General features: G+C 42.7%; 1 protein-coding gene across 1 annotated transcript; it reads right to left on the bottom strand.

Moving 5' to 3' along the window:
* Positions 1-6,662: 6,662 nt before the first annotated feature.
* On the bottom strand, positions 6,663-12,260 carry LOC123972352 (kidney mitochondrial carrier protein 1). The gene is made up of 9 exons (XM_046051809.1): positions 12,025-12,260; positions 11,765-11,912; positions 11,258-11,352; positions 10,888-10,973; positions 10,033-10,128; positions 9,776-9,900; positions 9,221-9,344; positions 8,547-8,627; positions 6,663-7,927 (listed from the first exon to the last, which is right to left on the bottom strand). The coding sequence occupies exons 1-9, from the start codon at positions 12,086-12,088 to the stop codon at positions 7,886-7,888; spliced, it is 861 nt and encodes a 286-aa protein (XP_045907765.1). The 5' UTR covers positions 12,089-12,260; the 3' UTR covers positions 6,663-7,885.
* Between the last annotated feature and the right edge of the window lie 483 nt (positions 12,261-12,743).

Raw genomic sequence — 12,743 nt, 5'->3', positions numbered from 1 at the left:
TGGGACGACCAGAACCCTTCCTAGAGCCGGCCGTCCGGCCAAACTGAGCTATCGGGGGCGAAGAGCCTTGGTGAGAGAGGTAAAGAAGAACCCAAAGGTCACTGTGGCTGAGCTCCAGAGATGCAGTCGGGAGATGGGAGAAAGTTGTAGTAAGTCAACCATCACTGCAGCAATCCACCAGTCGGGGCTTTATGGCAGAGTGGCCCGACGGAAGCCTCTCCTCAGTGCAAGACACATGAAAGCCCGCATGGAGTTTGCTAAAAAACACCTGAAGGACTCCAAGATGGTGATAAATAAGATCCTCTGGTCTGATGAGACCAAGATAGAACTTTTTGGCCTTAATTCTAAGCGGTATGTGTGGAGAAAACCAGGCACTGCTCATCACCTGTCCAATACAGTCTCAACAGTGAAGCATGGTGGTGGCAGCAGCATGCTGTGGGGGTGTTTTTCAGCTGCAGGGACAGGACGACTGGTTGCAATCGAGGGAAAGATGAATGCGGCCAAGTACAGGGATATCCTGGACGAAAACCTTTTCCAGAGTGCTCTGGACCTCAGACTGGGCCGAAGGTTTACCTTCCAACAAGACAATGACCCTAAGCGAACCGCTAAAATAACGAAGGAGTGGCTTCACAACAACTCCGTGGCTGTTCTTGAATGGCCCAGCCAGAGCCCTGACTTAAACCCAATTGAGAATCTCTGGAGAGACCTGAAAATGGCTGTCCACCAACGTTTACCATCCAACCTGACAGGGTGCTTCTACTAAATACTGAGCAAAGGGTCTGAATACTTATGACCATGTGATATTTCAGTTTTTCTTTTTTAATAAATTTGCAAAAATTTCTACATTTCTGTTTTTTTTCTGTCAAGATGGGGTGCTGAGTGTATATTACCGAGAAATAAAATGAACTTTTTTGATTTTTGGAAAATAGCTGCAATGAAACAAAGAGTGAAAAATTTAAAGGGGTCTGAATACTTTCCGTACCCACTGTATTAAGGCTGTACAAGCAGTAGCACACAGATGAAGACAATCAGCAGCAAACTTGGATCACCAAATGTTTGGATTCAACAGTTAAATTTCCTTTCAATCATCAATCTATCTCTTTCTAAAATACTATAAGAAGGTGTGAAATTACACCTGGGTGACAAATTCAGTTCAACTTTATTTATATAGCGCCATTTCATAACAAAGATATCATTACACTTTACATATTGATCTTGTCTAGACTTAATTCTTTGTAATATTATTAACAGAGACAACACAGGCAAGGAGTTGGTGTCGAATCGCACCTGGGACCTGGTTCCACAGGAGAGGAGCTTGATAGCTGAACGCTCTGACTCCCATTCTACTTTTGGAGACTCTAGGAACCACAAGTAACCCTGCATTCTGGGAGTGCAGTGCTCTGGTGGGGCAGTAAGGTACTATAAGCTCTTTAAGATAAGATGGTGCCTGACCATTAAGGGCTTTGTAGGTGAGGACAAGGATTTTAAATTTTGTTGAGCCAGTGCGGAGAAGATAAAACAGGAGAAATATAGGAAAGGAAAAGTAAACGTAACTAAACAACAAGTGCTGTGAAGTGTTCAGAAACCTAGATTCTCTGCCTAGTCTGTGGAAATCTACCAGAGAGATAATACCATTCTTGAAAAAAGATTTTATCCAATTTGGTGTTTTGTTGATGGTGGTGGAAAACACTGTCTAACACAAGGCCAAGGCATGTGATTTGCATTATTTGTATATTCTCCCAGACCATTTAGCAACCTCCCTGAATGGAAGTATCTGTATTGATTAGGTTTCACCAATCCAAAAACTTTCTTCCTTGACAACACAACTCAAGGTCCATGTACTAGCTTTTTCCATAACATTCAGTTTGCTTGCATGTCAGCAATTCCATCTCCATTGCATCTGAGCCAACTGAGCCAAGTCTGTTGATGAGGACCTTGTTGAAAGATCTGGAAAAAGCTTGTAAGTGGCTCTTGTGTTGGGATTGTTGTGTCAATCTGCTATTTCCAAGGTCAATAAATCATTTCATGTTTAAAGTGGTACTCCAAGAGGCAGATTAAAAGCAGAATGATCAATATTAAAGCAGCAGGTAGAGGTGGAGATATCCTGACTGTTCTTGTAGTTCCTACTGTGAGTCAAGCTCCAAACAAAATCCTTGATCCTACATTTCCCATAATATAACCAACAACTTGTCTTTGTCTGACCTGGTGAACCCCAGGTTTTATACACTCTAAACCCCCAGTTTGCAAAGCAGGCTCAGTGATAGATATATCTCCAGTCTTAAGCCAAAATGACCCTAATGAGGTGTGCTAGGTAAAATTTCCTTCATTAGTAAAATGAAGATCAATTCACCTGTTTTCTCTGTACCTTCAGGGTTTTTCAGATTTGGAGATTTGATTTGGAGAGTAAATAATGCACTGGTTAGTATTTGCTGGCATCTGGCATCACAAAAAAACATTTTCCATTTTTACCTAGTTCTTAGACTGTTCTCAAGTCATATAAAGTCAGGGCCAGTAACCCTATGTCTCGCAGCCCATTTGTGTCTTGAGTCGTTGACAACCACTGTCCTAGAGGCATCATATGGATGCTAATTGGAGCGCAGCAGAGTATCAGGACGTGTGTTGCATCCTACCCTCTCTTCCACCAATCCTTTCTTTTCTTGTCATCTTCTATTCTCTTTCTCCGGGCACTCATCCTTGGCTTAACGGCAGCTGACTTCCAATAAAGTTTTCTCATATCTCCCCGTTGACTCCATCTAACATCTCATTCCTTCACCTAATTTTTATCCTGGCTCCACACCTCAGTCTTTCACCTCTCTTTCCCACCTCCATGCCTCTCCCTCTTTTCAAAAAAAAAAAGGGTGAGAGCGAGAGATAAACAGAAGTGGAGAACAGCAGCTTCAGACTGTAGTGTGTATGTGGGAGGACTCCAGTGTCAGTGAGCAATCCCACTAACGCCACCAACACACATGAGAGGCGTGTGTGTGTGTGTGTGTGTGTTTGTATGGATTGTGCATGCTGTGCATGCTGTGCCTGAGGGCAGGGAATTTTAAATCAGGCGTCCAAGGAAACTGATACTGCTGAATATTTGAATATTTATTCCTTATCAGAAGCTGGGATATTAATGAGCGAGCTGTGACTGAGCGGGTCATAGAGAGCAAGACAGAGTCTGGCGGTTGGAGACAGGCAGATGGTGTGTTTACTCCTCGGTTTTGATGTCTTATAGCTGTAAGAAAGCACATGAGCTCTGCCTAGTGTTTGTCCTCTGGAATTACATAAGACTGAATACGTCTAACCGGGACATAATGTTATGATGGCTGTATTCCTCGCTCATCTGCTGTGTATTAATTTTTGGGATGTAGTCTCCAGTAATAAGGAAGATAAAACAAGAACAAGAAGGGAAAACCTGCTTTCTTACAACAATGTTTAGAAAGAGCTATGAAAATATTGCTATGTTACAGAGGTGAACCCCCCCCCCCACCATGAGTACAAAAAAGTTACTGTAAAGTCACTGCTAAGCACCAGAGACATACTTTAAATGTGTGTGGACTTACAGTATAACCACATTTTGGGAAATGTGACACCACTCTCATGACCCGTATATAAAGCTACAGCCAGGAGATGGTTATCCCAGCTAAGTAAAACCACAACATTATTTGTACACTTTAGTTTTTATACAGATTAAACAAATGAGGTGTAATGTGTGTTAATTAGTGAGCTTTAAATGTGATGGAAGGTGGATTTTTCTCAACCTTTAGACAGAGCCAGACTAATATTACCCTGTGTCCAGCGTTTAAACTAAGCTAAGGTAAGCTAACCATTTCCTTGCTATGGCCTCATAATTAATTGACAAACACAATGAGTGGCAATCGTCTCATCTAGCTTTTGGCAAGAAATTATTTTATTTTATTTAATTGCCAAAATGTCTGACTTTCTTTTAAAAAACACACAAAAGGCACTAAAATATCATTTAAACTATACATAGATGTCACAGGAACATTAAAGTGTCTTCATAAGTGACACAACTTCACTTTCCCTGACTCTCGGTGTCACAGAGTCAAAGAAGCCAACATGTGGAACAAATCTCCCCTCCCTTTATCTCCTTTAACATTCACTCTGTTGGCCTATTCCCGTCTTAATGGAACAATGGAGCAGCATTACCAGCGGCTCATCCTTGTGATCCTGTCTCCCCGGGGTCCCAGTCCCCTTCCAGTGGTGTATAAATGTAGGTCGACTGCGCTGTGATTTAGAGGGCCTGTTGTTTGTTTGGATGAAGAGTTTTAGTCGAGATGAATCATCGACTTAGGCAATTGAGCATTTTTATGGGTGTAACAGATAAGAACTGAAGGCAACTTTCTCATATTCTGTTATTGATGATGATAGACAGCCAGCTGACAAAGTTCAGATGCTACAGTGTATAGTGGGGACTCCTAAAGTTTCCATCCATCATTGAGGTTACACAGTGCAGTGGATAGGTGTAGGTTGCTGTGATAGTGAGTCATTCACAAAGTCACCAAGCCCTAATGCATACCCTGCTTTATCATCTATTTTCCTCTAAACTAGACCATAATTTACAGAATGAACATCATGCTGGATTGAAGAAGACTTGAAACTAGCAATTGAGACCATAAACTCATTACCCAAATGTTGACTGTGGTAATAAATCAAGTGAGAAGTAGGGTTTTACAGGGGGCATAACACCCTGTAAAACAACCAATGCTGGACTGTGTCTTGGCTTTTATTTTCCCGGCCAAAACAAGTCAAAGCTGCTTAACTCCCAGTTCACTTCGTTTTTGTACATATTTGACTGTTTCCAGTCTTTATATTAAGCTAACCAGCTGCTGGCTCCAACGACACATTTAGTGTACAGACAGGAGAGTGGTATCATAACTCTTTGCAAAACAACAAATAAATTTAGGCTATTTCCCAAAATGTCAAACTATTCCTTTAATACTGATCTTGTGACACTTCTTGTTTTTGTATTATCTTCTAGTCATTTTTGTAATATTATCCCTGCAGAGTCTTGCTGTGATATTTGTCTCTTTCTGAGATTCACTATAGAAATACCTCTGATCTTTGTCAGGGAAGAGTTCCTAAAGCATCATTTACATATTTGCAGGATCTGTTGTCTCCCCTTGTTTGAAATCCTCACTTTGTCAGCTTTTTGTTCACACACCAGCTGTACAATTTATCACAATATTCACTACAGGCACAATTTCAAATTGCAGAAGGCTGCAATATTTTTTCTCCTGGAGAAAGATGTTTCAGACAGCTTTCTAAGCAAGGTAGTTTGATGTTATGCAGAATCTGTGGCCTGTAAACAATGTATTTTCAGAAGGGAAAATCATTAATTTTACTCAAACTAAGCACCCAGGCATTTTCTGAGCATCTTTCAAAAACTATTCTATTGTATTTCAGCCCATATCTCAAAGGCAATATTGAGCAAAAAAAAATGGCAATAAGCCTGTAATTTCTTTTCTGTCAGCACTGTGCAGCCCAGAAGCAGCACAGTCCTTATTCCAAATGGATCATCAGACTACGAATGGATCAACAGACTACGATAGATTTGTCTCGTCTACATTTCCATCAGCTCGTCCATTTATCCATTCATTTATTCACCCGTGTGTTGCAGCGAGCAGCGTTTTCATCTGAGAAACGGCTGAAAGAACAAAAAAAAAGGAGAGAAAAAGGGCAGGGTGTTTGGAGCAGAGCCTTATCCCTCTGACACAAAAGCTCACTCTGATCCCTGGAACACAATAGAGCCAGCCCCCTGCACCCTTGGGCCAGGCAGCAAATAATACCCATAATGCAGCATGTCTGTGACTGCCGGAATCCCCCGTGGCCATAGTTGTCCAGCTTGTAGAGGACTGTGCCAGAGACGTGATGCCAGGCAGCAGCCTATAATGCCAATCTATAGATGCCAATTCCTGGCACAAGCCACACATTATTCTTATTCTCTCCTTCATCTTGCCTTATGGACAGGGCGGGGTGTTTATGTGCCTTTATTTGACATAGATGTCAGCCTGTCTTGGAAAACAAGGTGCCCTTAAGGTCTAAAATGTATATACTGTACACAAGTGTTTAAACCAGCATACAGACCCTAGTCTCCTCCATCACGCTCTGTGGCATTGTTTAGAATTGATTGTTATTCAACACAACCATGCTCGTCACACCAACAATAATGTGGCAGTGCAACCCACGGTGGCTTAGATGAAGCAGATACAACAATAACAGTTCTCACACAAGTAATAAGTCCCATGGTGATGCTCCCTAAATAAAGGAACAAGGCATGCCTGTACACAGAGACTGCGAGTTCACTGCAAAGTTTCCTGCTGCACTCCCTCGAGCTCCCACCACCTCCTCAAAACAGCTCTGATGAGGGAAAACTGGGAATTTACCCACAGAAATAAAAGAGCAATTACATCTTAGATTCCTCTGAATAATTCATGTCATTGTTTGTGGGATGCTGCATGAACATGTGTTTGAAAGAAACTGGGCAATCCCTCAGAAACAACACAACTGTGCTAGATTTATAGCCTCAAAGTTGAGGGTTGGGAATAAGAAGACTCAAACAGTTATTGGTTTCAACTGGGTCAGGTTGAGTTGGTTTGGTTTGTGTAGCTACACAGCACCACACTGTGGTGAAAACAAAGCAAAGCACATAGTAGGTTTGTCGCTTTTATTTCAAATATACAGCCTTTAAATCAACATCAAAATGTATGACAAAAATACACTGGCTTACACTGTGGCATCGCACACATGCGACAGCCAGCAACATATTTATTCTTTACAAAGACAGCTCACAGATAAGCATACAGTGTGCAAATACAGTACATGAAAATATACCTAGAGTTGACTATGGATTATGTGGAGTGGTTTTATTGCCTTCAAGCAATAAACATTGTCAAATGACTCACCTTGGATGGCCTAATCTGACCCAGTGATCTAAATCTACAGCGGTGTGGGATAAAATACCGAGGCTTACATAACTTATGTAAATAATCTTTACAGCAACGTATAGAATAACACAAGAACGCAGAGTCAACCCGCAGCTGCCCCAGGTTATATTTACTGTCTGCACTTACATGGGGGACCACTAGTCTCGCCACATATGGGCATGTGGTGTGTGTGTGTGTGTGTGTGTGTGTGTGTGTGTGTGCGCGCGCGCCCTGTCTAAGCACCCACACTGGTCCTCAGGATGTTTAAATGACTTATTTATTACAGTACAACATGATGTATTCTTGGCTCTGTAAATACTCCAGGGAGAATAAATAATTTCACCTGTCCTCACATGCACACACACACCTCCCAAATTAGAAAACCTGCCAGATTCTAGTCCAAATTGTTGACTCACAACACACAAGCATTTTTCTTTTCAAAAGGGAATGATCGCTGCTTGCTATATATGACAGTCACAGTCTTTATGCAACTCTGGTGCAGGCTGTCTGTATGACAAACTAAGGCACTCAATTTGGAGTGTAGAAGGCAGAAAACCCCTCATGTGTATTCCACATGACATTGGGGTCCTTTTTAAAGCAGCTTCTGACTGACAATAAAGCTTCATAAACAACAGTATTAGACACTTCTCTCCCATTTACCTGTCAATAATTTAGGTGACATTTACGTGAATCCATGGGGCCAGTATTAAAATTAAATGAGCGGTTAAGCTTAGCATAGCATTCGGATGAGCTAAAACATCAGATATGAGTGTCTTCCACACTTGCCACAGGCTTTAGGAGACATGAAGCCCCAACAGGAATCAGGCAACCATGCCGCCACTCCTACACGGGTCTTCCCCCGTTCAGTGGTTCCATATCCAGCCTTTTCCCGATTTTGGTCCCGTCAGCTCATCTCAGAGCGTGCGATCATACGTGTCTCATTCTGTCAGTCATACGTTGATCTTTTTCAGCTGTTCATATGTGAGGAAGAACTGGATAGAGAGTAAAGGAACGCAGGCAAGAGGAGTAGACATTTTTGTTTAGCAGAATGTGAGGCCCAGAGATTTTGGCTCTGTCTGTATTTCAGCTCAAAGCTTCCCTTGTTAACGTTTCCTTGTTACCTCAGTCTACACTGTTGTAACAAGTCAATAATCTCATTACATTGTTGAGGCCTAGTTGGAGCACGATGACAAACCGTCTGCGCTTCTCTTACCCCCTGTAACTCTTTGGCCTTTGCAGAAAGACTTTCCTCGTCTTTCACTCTTTCCTTTTCTCTTCCCACCTGTCCCTCTTCCTCTTACCCCCCCCCCCCCCCCCCCCCCCCCCCCCCCCCCCCCCCCCCCCCCCCCCAATGAGGCCCCTGAAGGCCATACGTCCTCTCTAACCAGGGGTTCCTCTGGCAGTAGTTTGACAAAGTTACATAAGAGAGTTAGCTAGCATTAAGCTAAGTTTTCCTCCAGTGGAGCATGGCTTGGAATCACATACATACGTCACTGAATGCATAACAGAATTTACAAATTTTTCCTGCTGATTTCTCCAGCTCAAAAGATATTGCATCACAGAGGATATATGTAAACAGACTGGTGCACTAATGAGATAGTTAAAGGATACAATGATGTTCCACGGGCCCAGGCGGAGCCAGTTGGGAAAGAAACCCTTGTAGAGGGCCATAAAGCCCTCGGAGCGCCACGTCTGAAAAGAAAACAAACATGTTTAAAACCCATTTTATCTTGTTATCCTCTGATGGTCGTTCTAAAGTTCTCTGTGTGTCCAACATAACTACATTAAATAATCATTATCACAGGAGGCAAAAATCAAACGTACACACACAGATGCTTCTCATTCACAGATAAGTCATGAAGAAGCCTGTACTTAAAGGAATACTTCAGTAAGGTACTACTGCACTTCTAAAAATCTGTGGGAGTCACAAGAGACAGATAAAAAAGTAGAAAAGTCTAATTTGAAGTAGCTGGGGGTGAAATATGCAGACCTTTAGTCCATAGTGGTTCAAGCTTCAAAACACTGGATCCTACATTTCCCAGAATGCAACCAATAGTATCTTAGTTAGTTAGTACCATCCTACCTAGCACACATATTTATCGGGAGTTATTTTCTCCCTTTAGAGCCACAGAAAACATTATGCAACTGTTTTCATGGGCTGCGTAGCACCCATAATGAGTAACCTGATGGTGGAGTGCTTCTTTAACATAGTCATCTACAAACACAATCTGAACTGGAACAAGTGTAGGATGTTTGTTTTCTCCATTTTGGGGATTGTGACTGACCTGCAATACACAGTCCAGTGTTCCCTGGTAGAGAGCTCCTCCTCTCTGGTTCATCATGCGTGTCCGGACTACGTCCACAGGGTTGGAGGCCAAAGCCCCCGCCAGACCACACACAAAGCTGGACCTGGGGGATGACAATACACAGGTTCAAGTGATAATCTGTAGATTCTATATTTTCGTCTATTAATTAATTGTTTAATAAACATTGCCGTGGTGGTGCGTGTGCTGCTGATAACAACTGTAAAAAAAAAAACCCCACAAGGTTGACAATTTAACTTAATACACATTGAGTGTTTAGAAGAATTATTAAAAAAATAATTGTCTATGGGAAAAACTATTGTTATATCAAGTGAACATTGAGAGAATATAACAAGCATATTTCAAGAATCAGTGGGCAATCTAATGATGTGGGTCAACACATCCATTTGTTGAACAGGGCAGTTCATCATTTTATAGATCCACCTTAACATGTCTTGCCCCGACAAGAAATTTTCTCCCAGAGACAACCATCACATGAGACAGCAACAAGATATCCAGATGACTCGGCAAACTCACAAGAAGTGTGTGTACACGGTGTCCCCCATGTAACCCGACAGGATCAGATGCTTCTTGGTGATGTCATAGACTGGTAGCTCAACCCCGACAACGATGGCTGCCCGCTGAGCCGTTAGAGAGACACCCTGAGGCAGAAGGAGAGGGAACATTACAATACTGAACATTTGAGCATTATAGAACAGTGCTGTGCTACTTGAAACCTGTGGAGACCGAGGTCATTTATCAAAGCTAATGGAGCATTTTCAGTCTTACTGTACCTTCCACAGTCCTCTTGTTCCTTCCTGCTGGTAGATGTTGATGAAGTTGCCCATCATACTGCCCTGGATCACATTTCCCTGAGCCTGCATGCGGATCTGGATAGACAGACGTAATACGGATGTATTAACCCGGCTACCGTCAAAATGCAAACAAAAAAAAAGGGGGGGGGGAAACATGGTGGTAGGGATTTTTGTCAACCACGGTGTCCTACAGTAGGGTTTCTGTCCTTGTTTCCAGGTATTTTCCAGTCCCTACTTGACTTGTTTTCGTTTACAATGGCTGCTGTTTACAGATCAGCCTTGGTTCACTGCCTGGCTCTGTGAAGATTTGGCGGGCCCAGCGAGAAAACACGGTGATGAAACGCAATGTTCCAAAGCTGCAGCCATATTAATGACTCTGTTAACTCTTAACACACACGGTGGACAGGAGTGTGCCAAAAAGGGCATGGCGATAAGTGGCAGGGTAAAACATTATGTGTGCACACACACACACAAGCACATCATATTAATCCACCCATATCGTTTACAGGACAGTATGTTAAACCCCAGAAACTTTAGTCTATAAATAATCCACAAGATTGGGATTGATAGCACCAAGATGCACTTCACTCTACTTGGCATGCTATCAAGTGAGCACACCTAAAACCTGGAGCTGTTACAGACTCATCTAGAAAAGGCATATATCTATTTGTATAACTTAACAATACACAATTAAAGAAGTCAGTGGAATTTTCCTGCACGCAATGCTGCAGAAATTGTCAAACCTGCTCTATTGCTTTGGATAATAACTGACAGCACATTAATTAAGACAGGACCAGGAGAATCAACACAGTCTTCATGTGTGCAAATATCTACCTTCAGTACATCAGTGGGGTTGGCGATGGAGGAGGAGATGACTCCAGAGAGAACACCACACATCACATTAGTCAGCAATGTCTCATCTGAAAGGGGAGAAGAGTGGGAGGCACACTGTAACTGTGAACAAGCAGCATCTGATCGCATGCCTCAGACAGTTTTATCCTTACAGTATTTTACAGAAGTAGTTACAATTTTAATTAGCTCTCTGTACGAAACTGAGAGACACTTTTAAATAGGACACACACACCCACCCACACCTGTACCTCTCCCTTCAAGAGGAATATTCATGTGTCAGTGGGGGCAGGTCACTGCCTGTCGAAATATGTTTGTGTGTGTGTCAGAGAGAAAAAGAGAAACTGGGACTCACCCTCGGGTCTATCAACCAGCAGTCGTTTAAAGCTCTGGTATGTGCCAATTTTTATGGTCCCATAGGAAGCCTGCCGCAGCATGGCAGGAGCTATTCTGTAAAAGTCAAGTTTATTTTTATTACTCAGCACCACAATATCTCAGTGGGCTTTACAGACCCACAAATGTGCATCCTGATCCACCCTATGCCCTAAACGAAAACAAGGACCCCCTCAGAAAGAGACTTTTTTGGTGGGGGGCATAGACAAATCTAATGATTTGAAGAGATTCAAAGACCCCCAGATTCAAAGGGGGTCTTTGGGTGCAAAAGGGTTTAGGTAAAGGTAAGTGGGATAATTGCTGTTACACAAACAGGAAGTGTACAAAATAAAAAGAGTGTGTAAGTTTATAAAATAATACCAATAATCAAAGAATAGGTCCAATACTTAGCCTACGTTGTAAACACAGGGTTTGGAAGACAAATGCATAAAGACAAAACACTCAAGGCTCATGAATCCACCATACTGACCCTGAATACAGTGCCCGGAGCCCCTCCTCTCTGCATATCCTGACTATAGCATGGAGCATGCCTCTGTAGCGGATCTCTCGGTACTTGCTGTCGCCCACCTGGCCTTGTACTTGAAGACGGGTCTTAGCCAGGTCGATTGGGAAGGTCCCTGCAACACAAACAATGTGATATAGGCTACTTTCTTACAAGACAGTAAATCAGAGCATACATTTAAATAATCCACGCAGCTCGGCCTCTCCGCCGCTCCACTCATCACTCACCGCATTCCGCCGTCACAGAAGCCAGCCCGCCGAAAACAAAGGGCTTCCAGTTGACGTTAGACATTTTCTCCAGCCTTACACCGAGTCACAGTGAAAACCTCCCGGCGAAGCAGGTAAACCGATATTAAAGTCTGCAGCTAATACTTCCAAAGGTGCAGGCGCGTTTCAATCCCTGCCGGCGTTTGAGAAGTCCAGCCCAGCTCGCCCTCTCCTGCCGAAACTCCGCCCATCGCCCCCCTGGCAACAAGGATTGTTCAGTGAGCCAGTGAGTAGGCTAGTAGTGATGTGCGATACCACTTACTTCCTTTATGATCCAATACCAAGTAGACTAAAACCCAAGCTGGTATTGCCGATACCAAAACCAATACTTTTTACATATTTTATTTTTAGTTTAATGTGATGTGCCTAGTCTACTGTTTTTACTAGGTCTCTAAAATGTTTAACATTTGGCTAACGTGTTTATCCAAAGCAACTTACTATTGCTATTTATGTCAGAGGTCATATACTTTTGGAGCAATTAGGGGTTAAGTGTCTTGCTCAGGGACACATTGGGGGAGTTGAACCCGGGTCTCTTACACCAAAGGCATGCGTCTTATCTGCTGTTCCATCACCACCCCCTGTGGTATGGAGAAACACAAAAAAGTCTACAAACATACTCTGTAGGTCATACAGTAGACTTTAAGTTGTATAGTATATCGCTGCAAGTGAAGTTTTTAAGG

This window comes from Micropterus dolomieu, linkage group LG06 (assembly GCF_021292245.1).
Source record: "Micropterus dolomieu isolate WLL.071019.BEF.003 ecotype Adirondacks linkage group LG06, ASM2129224v1, whole genome shotgun sequence".
Classification (NCBI taxonomy): domain Eukaryota; kingdom Metazoa; phylum Chordata; class Actinopteri; order Centrarchiformes; family Centrarchidae; genus Micropterus; species Micropterus dolomieu.
This window is presented reverse-complemented; position numbering and strand designations above follow the sequence as displayed.

Coding starts and splice junctions, on each gene's coding strand:
- LOC123972352 (XM_046051809.1), bottom strand. CDS start 12,088: ATGTCTAACGTCAACTGGAAGCCCTTTGTTTTCGGCGGGCTGGCTTCT. Junction 11,353..11,764: donor CTCCGGGCACTGTATTCAGG/GTCAGTATGGTG, acceptor TGACTTTTACAG/AATAGCTCCTGCCATGCTGC. Junction 10,974..11,257: donor GCTGGTTGATAGACCCGAGG/GTGAGTCCCAGT, acceptor CTCCCCTTTCAG/ATGAGACATTGCTGACTAAT.